The 9,329-nt window shown below is 32.3% G+C and overlaps 1 protein-coding gene across 2 annotated transcripts; it reads right to left on the minus strand.

The window, feature by feature from the left end:
- Positions 1-5,980: 5,980 nt before the first annotated feature.
- LOC114284379 (uncharacterized) lies at positions 5,981-8,747 on the minus strand. Of its 2 annotated transcripts, none has more exons than XM_028227287.2 (2): positions 7,639-8,747; positions 5,981-7,058 (listed from the first exon to the last, which is right to left on the minus strand). In XM_028227287.2, the coding sequence occupies exons 1-2, from the start codon at positions 8,259-8,261 to the stop codon at positions 6,344-6,346; spliced, it is 1,338 nt and encodes a 445-aa protein (XP_028083088.2). In that variant the 5' UTR covers positions 8,262-8,747; the 3' UTR covers positions 5,981-6,343. The 2 variants fall into 2 exon arrangements, with proteins under 2 accessions (XP_028083088.2, XP_082730222.1); XM_082874096.1 differs by having other exon boundaries at positions 7,645-8,670.
- Between the last annotated feature and the right edge of the window lie 582 nt (positions 8,748-9,329).

Below are 9,329 nucleotides of genomic sequence, written 5' to 3' on the forward strand. Positions count from 1 at the left end.
CTATAAACATAGTATTTAAGGGACATAGGATGTTGATGTGAGTTCTCGTTTTTAATAATTTAAATTATTCATACGATTTATTATAATTTATATAAAAAATTAAATTGATTAAACATCTGCAATCAATTAGAGCGTCTCCAACGCTTACTTTTTTCTTTCATCAAATTTAAATTTGATGAAAAAATTCAGTTTTGATATTCCAACGTTTACATCAAACCAGTGTCAAATTGACGATGTCTTAAATTTTTCATCAAATTGAGGATGTCTAGAACCTTTCATCAAATTACTGTAAATAGCCGTTAATTTTGCAGGTATGCAACAGCACTGGACGACCGGCCAGTTGTCCCCTCAGACATGGAGTTGGGGTGCCTGCTGTGCACCCAACACAAGATGCATTGTTGTGCAGTCTTATAGGCTTATTTCGGGATTCGTTTTAATAATGCGAACTGTTCACATTTTAGAGTACATCAAGTAGAACATATATATAAAAAATTAAGTTAATTAGATATCGTTAACTCTTTCATCCACTCACATTTATATCTTCAAAAATAAATGATATTGTGATTTAAACTATTAAAATGAATACAAATGTGAGTGGATGAAAGGGTTAACGATATCCGATTAACTTAATTTTTTGCAAGTATGTTCTAATCGATTTACTCTAAAATGTGAACGGTTCGGATTATCAAAACGAACTCCGAAATTAGTCTATAGGGCCACACAACATCTGCTGTGCTGGGTGCACAGTAGGTATCCCAAATCCCTCAGACATCCACTTCCTTACAATTTACTATAGAAGGTCTATTTTAGAATTTGGGCAATTTATACTGCCCGATTGACTGGCCGAACATCCCCCTGATGGTTATTCCAGTTGACCGGTACTTTGATAAAAATTCAAAATTTTCCGTTCGAATGCTTGATATCAGATAAAAATTTTATCCAAATTTGATTAAAAAATATAAGTGTTGGAAATACTCTTATAAGAACACATTTATTTTTTAAAAAATAAACGATTAACATAACATCAATAATTATTTTTAAATGATCAGGATCTGATCATTATATATGAATGAATAACAAATTTGATTTTTTTCATAAATGGTATGCTCGACAAACCTTACATATAAACAATTTAAATTATCAAAATAAAATCAGAATCAATACCAAAAAACTAATATCTACAAGATTTAGATTTGGTACATTATTCCTTGGTCAAGAATTGTTTATCTCAAATCACAAGAAATATAATCATCCGTGACGTACATTAAGCCCATATTTTGAGAACATAGGATACTTCTTGATACCACACATATAAATAATATATTCATTTGATTACTCTAATAAATAAAATTAATTAAAAGTTAGTTAATTTACATACAACATTATAATTAATAGGCTCTACTTCCCAGACTTAACCAAGAAAAATTCAATGCCAACTAATAAATGAAAACAAACCACATATAAGAGCATTACAGCTATCATCCACATTAATCCCATTAATTAATCAAAAGCCAATTTAATTATCTCAAAAAATGCCAGTTTTCAAACCTTGCGTGCACGAAAAAATCCCTTATAACCCAATCCCTCCAACAACCCCACCACTTTTAAAAGAAAATCCGTGAAGTTATCATGCTTAATTTATGTAATCGCCTCAAAAAGTTTCTCATTCATATTTATATATTATATAAGAAAAATAAAATTTTTAACTCACAAATTTTGTAAGAATTTTAATATCTCAATCTTTATTTTTTTATTTTTTTATTTAAAAAAAATCTCAGCATTTGTTGATTTCTCTTAACACAAGCCTTTTTGACTTCTCTCATACCTACTATCGCACCATTTTCAACTGCTCCCATACATTATGGTTAATGATGGATTTGTTAAATTATTTTTATAAAAAATCTAAAAAAATAATTTGTATATTAAAAAATATCTAAAATAAATATAATATTTTATTAAAAAATAGCAAGTTGCAATTGTGAAAAAAAAAGAGAGAAAAAAATTACACTGCAAAAAAAAATTTGTATGTTAAAAAAAATCTAAAACAAATATAAATTTTTATTAAAAATAACATGTTGCAATTGTGAAAAAAAAATTACACTGTCCATTTCATTAAAATCTAAAAAAAAAAAAATTTACATATTAAAAAAATATCTAAAAGAAATATAAGTTCCTATTAAAAAATAACAAGTTGCAATTGTGAAAAAAAAATTATACTGCGCATTTAATTAAAATCTTTAAAAAATAATTAATATATTAAAAAAATCTAAAACAAATATAAATTGTTATTAAAAAATAACATGTTGCAGTTGCGGGGGAAAAAAAAGAGAAAAATTACACTGTAAAAAATAATTTGTATATTAAAAAAATCTAAAACAAATATAAATTCTTATTAAAAAATACAAGTTGCAATTGCGAAAAAAAAATTAAACTGCATTTCATTAATAATGCTCAAAAAATGTGTCAAGTATTTGTGTAAAAACTTGACATGTGTCCACTCTCAAATTATCAAGTAGATATAGATGAAACCAAGGAACTTAGCTTTAAGAGCTAACAAATATTAGAAACCTGACCATTAATAACTATTAATTAATAGAATTCAGTAATTGAAAAGTCTCAAACCACATCTCTTTGTCTTCTCAAATGTTTTTTTTTTTTTTTTTTGTTCATGCATTCATTCTAATGTCGATAGAGAATTGGAAGTGCGGAAGAGTAAGAATAGGGATGGCAACAGGGCAGGCTAAGTTCGGGATCACACTCCCCATCCCCGATTCCTAATGGTAGAAATTTCTCTGTCTCCCGGTCCTGATCCCCAACAGGGAGCCTATCACTGCCCCCACCCCCAACGGGGATTGGGTTCCCGATCCCCGAAAATTCTTCGGTCAAAATAAAAAAAAATAAAAAACAACAATAACAAATCTGAGCATATATATTTATCATCAACAACAATATCATTGCCAAATCATATCTGTTCATTATCATTATCATCAACAACACACCCATACACTAGATTTAACGTATATATTCAACAGATCGAATAGATCTGAGCACAAATGTAAAAAATAAAAAACAAATCTAACACATTCAACAGATCACCATTTTCTTCATCTTTATCAACAACAGATCCGAGCTCAAATCTTACATATATATATATATATATATATAGAGAGAGAGAGAGAGAGATTGTGATGGATGGGCACCAGTGACCAGAACAATCTATATCCATTTATGTTTCTCAATGTCGATGGAAACTTGTTCTTCAATGTCGGTGGGTTTGTCTATAAATGAGAAAACCCAGATGGACGAAGATCTCACGCCAGCATTGGTGAGGCAACAGAAACGACAGAACTTTGATGATGGAGGGACGGTGGAGATCGACGGTGATAGAGAGAGAGAGAGAGCCGGTGACTGAGTCTGGAGCAGGGAGACGCCGGCGATAAGAGATGAGCGACGTCGGTAGTGAAGGATGAACGACCGATTAAGAGAGAGAGAGGGTTACAATGGTAATTTCATATCTGGGGTAAACGGGTACAGGGACAAGGTCAGAGACGGGACGAGCCCAGGGCTAGGAAAGGTATCACCGTCCCTCGTTTGAAATGATCGGGGATTCATTTTTGAATACCATAGCCGGCCCGTCGGGAGTATTTTTCGGGAAAAAACTGTTTAAATAAGGGTCGGGGGATCGAGCTCCTGTCAGGTCGGTTTCAAATTGCCATCCCGAAGTGAGAGACATTAAAATTATATATTGAGATATGTAATTATTGTGATGAAAAATAAATGTTGTCTTCCTCTTCTATGACAATTTATCTGGTTATACCTCCAATTAAAACGTCAAGTGTGATTCTACATCATCATTGAACTTTGCTTTCATTTTTTTTAGATATTGTCTCACAATTGTTTGTATTTTGTGTTATGAACTTTATTACATCTGTATTTACTAAAGCTATTAAATGGATCTAATACAAGAAGTGCAAACTATTTCAATGTTATTCTTGGGATTAAAAGTACAAAAAAAATATATGAATAGACAAGATTTTACAAAATTTGTTTGTGAGTCTCACCTCTTGAAAATCCTATAATTTATTTATTTTTTATTATATTTTATGTTTAATTTATGTACTTTTTTTTTTATATAGTTTTCGTTGTTTTCTTTAAAAGTTTTATTTTTAAAAATTAATTAATTAATAAATAAATAAATCATTTTCTATTTCAAATAATTTTATTTATTTTTTTATTTTTTTTAAAGTAGTTTTAGTTTTGGACAATTACTTACTTCTTTTTTTCCCTTTTATATATTGTAATTTTGCGCATTTTAAGTGTGATATTTTTACTAATACACTTGGATATGCATTATGAGATGCAAAAATAAGCAAGAAGAAGAAAAATAAATAAAATAATACGATGGATGTGAAGTAAAGATCAAATATCAAAACTCCTAAAGCAAGCAAGTAAACAAACAAGCAAATTGAATAGAATGTTTAACAATAGACATTTGAAAATTTACAACAAAATTTTATAACTTTTCTTTTTGTTAAGAAAATTCTATTTGGTACTAGTTAAATGTTTTTAAAATAGTTTTTTTTTTAATTTTAAATTTGAAATTAAAATTATAGTAAATTTATGTAAGCATAATTGCTAACCACATTTTTTTTTTTACTTAATTTAGAATTAATTACCTAAAAGTCCTGTTTATAAATGTTATGATAGTTCAGATCTTATCTGAGATTTTTTAAATCAATAAGTTTTATTTAGTAAAACTAAGGATATTATCAGTTTTTCTCAATTTTTAAAATCAAGAACATTATCAATTTTGCATAATAATGTTTTAGATAATTGTTTTACTAACTGGTAAGAAAAATAGAGTATGGGATTAAGGGATTGTTTGGGATGTCATAAATAAGTGCACTTTTTGACTTTTTAGACTAAAACGTTGAGGAAAAAAATATGATTTTTTGAGTTAACTTTTTGACTTTTTATGGAAAAATGTGTATTAAAAAATTGTATAAATTAGTGTGTAAGGAAAAATTAGGATTGAGAGTTGTGCAGTCGTACTTGTTAACTTTTGGTGAATAGTGATAACTTTTTGACTTTTTTTAACTTGCCAAACTTGGCCTAAACGTTTTTGTCCTTCTACTTATTGGTTTGATTCAACTATCCAATAAAACCGAAAACATTATCAATTTTTTTCGGTTTTAAAATTGTGAATATTATCAATTTTTTCATTTAAATTTTTTTTTTTCAATTTTGCACATCAATGTTCTATCATCATACTCTTTTATAGATACAAAATTTTTCAGTTTTACACAAAAACAATTCCGTTTTTTCTATTTTAAAAAAAAATTTGGCACAATTTTTTTTTTTTTTTTAGTTTTTTCAATTTAAAAGTTAACATTTTAAAATTTTAAAAATCAAAACAAATGTCAAATTATCACGTTCCTTTATAAATAATTGTAAATGATGAACAATCATTTATTTGAAATACAACTTCAATTATTAAAAATTTAATGAAATTTGAAGGTATAAAAAATCTTAATTAAAATTTAATAAAATATAAATTTATAAATTAAGACTTGTATTTAAATATCTCCTTAATTTATAATATTTATAAACTACCTTTTTTTAGATTTATTTTTTTAAATATTTATATAAATAAACAAAAAAACGTTAGAAATAATTTTTTCCTTAATTTTTTGCTATAAATTTTGTCCGTATATTATTTTTAAATTTTAAATAAAAACAAACATAAAATAATTAATTAAAAATATATTACATTTATTATATTCATTTTCCTTTGTGCAAAAAACAAAAAAATAAAAATAACAATCACAGATCATATATATATAAATAATTATGAACATAACCCTGACATAACAGAGGCGAAAAACTAGTATGATATCATACAAAGCCACTTTAACCAAAAGCCAGGGAAACAGAGAGAAAAATAACAAAGCAACAATTAAAGAAAAAAAACACCCAGATATTCCAGCCCAATAACAATCTTTACTTTCATATACTCCAATTTCAAACATGGTTTTTGAGTCAGCTTCCTACAAACACCAATTCAAAAAAAGAAAAAAAAAAAAAAAAAAAACCTAGAAATGTTTAAAAATTACACAAGCCACACAAGTAAAAACAAAGCTGGCTCTGTCACTCCCTCCTTCCCCCTCTCTTTCTATGTACAAAAAGCCTATGGTAAAACTGGTTAGTACTAGTAAAAAAAAAAAAAAAAAAACCATGGATAACACCAACCACACAAAAAAGCAAAGTGAAAACAAAATCAAAATAATGAAAGAAAGGGTTAAAATTTTTGAAAATGATAGAGAAATTCACATTCAAGTCATGATCAGCTGAGCAAATCATGTGACTGGCACAGTTCTTTTCTGAGCTTTTGAGAGAAAAGCTTGCAAGCATCGATGCTTAGATCAACGGCCGCTGACAATGCCACAAATACAGCTGCATCCTCCGTGCAACTCACGTGTTGCACACTCACCTCCACTGCCGGTTTACTGCACTTGCTTCCTTCTCCTTCCACGCTTGCCGACATCACAAACCCTCTGTACATACAATAAGGCCACAGCCCATAGCCGAAGTCCCCACTCCCCCTGGGGCTACACCCCGGCGATGCCACCGAATTTCCAGGTGTCGACCTCCCATTGGTCGATGCACCGAGGTCGATCACAAACTTGCCACCTTTGCTGGAGCTCAAAGTTGACTCGGCAAGGACAATGCCGGCGGCGGAATTGTCCGGGATGAGCTCGAAACGGTAGCCAAGGCCGTCATTGGCACCGCGCTCTCGCCACGCCTCGAACCGGCCCCAGGGCTTCCATGTGCCGTCACTGGGGCGGAGGATGAGCCAGCAGCCCGGGTTGGACCGGCTGACCCGGTCTGAACCGGGCGAGGCCACAAATGGAGTCACCATCGACGCTGCAGCAACTGGTGAACCGGAGAGATCGTGGACCGTGACTGACCATCCCTTTCGCTCCTTTCCTGGACGCTCCCTCTCGCTTCCGAACGAACTCAACCACCCCCTTGAACTGCCTGGGTCGGACTGTAACGATCTATCAACCAAAAAATAAAAACATTAGAAGAAATTAATCAACATAGACATTCAACTAACCAAATTCAAACTAAAATTGACGAAAATTTAACAGCAGAGAAAAAAAATTCGAACTAAAAGTGTGAAACATTTTACTTTTCAGAAGCAGTGAAAATCCAATCGTTTTCAAATGTATCAAATCAAATCAATCTAACCTTGTTCTAACAAAATGAAAAGTGGCTGATACGTACAGGAATAAAGTCTAGGGATCCACTTTAGTCTCAACGGAGTAAATTTCACGATTTTGTAATAATGTGACAGAACGGGGTTCCAATTACAACATAACAAGCAACTTTAACTTTAATTTTTGACTCTGAAGAGTAAAGCTATGCATACCAGAGATACAAATAACAGAATGCAATTTGAGTTTAGACCAAAATTAGCTTTACAGTACAAAATTTTTGTAATAGCAAAGCGTCTACGCTTGCGAGGTACGTTTGTTTCCCGGGAAAATTCGAAGGCAAAGTGGAATTAAACATAAAGAATCTAGCATTTTAAAAAAGAAAAAAAAATTTAATTGTAACAGGAGGGAAGGAACTGACCTGGACCTCTGATTTCGGTCGGCGTTGCTTCTGAAGCTAAATTTGCATGTGAACACCGGTTGGCGAATGTTGCCCTGGATCTGAAATACTTGTGGACTGCACTCAGGCTCGCCATCGAATTGAAACACGAATCTCGGATCAGGCTCGGCCTTCACATTGAGACGAAACTGCGCGCTCGACCTCTTCGCGTCTTTGCCTACCGAAATCCAACCGTTGTAAAACACGCAAGGCTTACACTCCGTTCCAGCCAGATCCAGCGGCACCGACACCTTCCCCAACAGCCTCCCGGAGTTCACACCGCAAGTGGTTCCTCTACGCCCTGTATAAATCGAGATTTTGAGATACGGCTTTCCGGCGAAGAGAGACTTCCCGGCGAGTTTGTCGAGATCTGACTTGTTCAGATGGAAAGTCGCCGCCGGTGGCTGAGTCTGGCCGTCGAGGGACTGGTTCTCCGGCGGAATGCATGGAACGACGGCGGTTTGGAGCGGGAAATTCTTGAGCCTGATTTTACAGAAGCACGGCGAGGACGAGGGGTGTACGACGGAGCGAGCGGGCTTCGAAGCCACCGGAATCTTGAGGGCGAGATTGGCTACGGTCAAGCGCACGAAAGGACATGGATCCATTGTAGCCCCTCCGGCGAGTCAACTCGTTGTAGGGCTCAGATTGTGGGAAGGAAATCAATCACTGCTCAACTAGAGAGAGAGAAAGTGAGAGCGGTTGTGAGTTTAGAAGGAAAAGAGTAACTGTATATTTACTAGCTTAAATTGAGTGGTTGCAACAGGCTGTAAGAGATGAAGTATCCATAGGGATGCGTGCGAGGAGAAGGGATGAACTGGTGCGCAATGCGCACTGGCTCCACCAGCCAACACACACCATCTTCATCATCTTGTTCTCTCTCTCTCTAGACTCTTATCTGGAGAGCGGAGAGATAGAGAGGGTGGGGGAGCGAGGAGGGACACTTTTCGGTAACAGAAAACTCTCGCTTTCTTTCTCTCTCTGCCTCTCTCTCTCTATATCTATAGGTCTCTTTCTGTCTATCTGTCTCTATGACCTTGTTTAAGAACTTCGTTTTGATTATTTGATTTTTCGCTCTCTCTCTCTCTCTCTATCTCTATCTATAGGTCCCTTTCTGTCTGTCTTATGACCTTGTTTTAAGAACTTTATTATTTTAATTAATTATTTGATTTTTTTTTACCTATTTTAACTTAATTAAAATAGTAGTTAGATTTGATAAATTGTTTGACTTTTTATTTTTATAATTAAGCTTGTTTTGAGGAGGAGATTCAAAAGTTGATTTTAGTTCTTTTATTTTTTGTGTTTTTTTTTAAATATGTGAAAAATAAGTAAGTGTTATGATTTTAAAAAGTCCATAAACTAAAAAAGTTATTCTGTATTGTAATAAGGTCCCGTTTGAGAATAAATTATTTTAATAATATTTAAAATTTTTACAAAAAAATATAGAGAAAAATAAAGAGTAATGTAACAATTTATATTTATAATTGACAAATGAGACCTATGGTGTCAAAACAAGCTTTGATTTGATGATAGTAAGAGAAAAATTAAAAATATTTATGAATTTAATATGATATTTTATCTAATTAACTATTTAATTAATATTAAAAATTCTAAATATTTTACTAATAATTTTAACAAATATTTTTAATAGATGTAAAATCACATGGCGTAAATCT

The sequence above is a fragment of the Camellia sinensis genome, chromosome 6, assembly GCF_055761805.1.
Source record: "Camellia sinensis isolate YWXY chromosome 6, ASM5576180v1, whole genome shotgun sequence".
Taxonomy (NCBI): domain Eukaryota; kingdom Viridiplantae; phylum Streptophyta; class Magnoliopsida; order Ericales; family Theaceae; genus Camellia; species Camellia sinensis.

Excerpts from the sequence above, each read along its gene's own strand:
- LOC114284379 (XM_028227287.2), bottom strand. The coding sequence starts at position 8,261 with ATGGATCCATGTCCTTTCGTGCGCTTGACCGTAGCCAATCTCGCCCTC. Across the intron at positions 7,059-7,638 it reads GACCGAAATCAGAGGTCCAG|ATCGTTACAGTCCGACCCAG; the intron begins GTCAGTTCCTTC and ends TTTGGTTGATAG.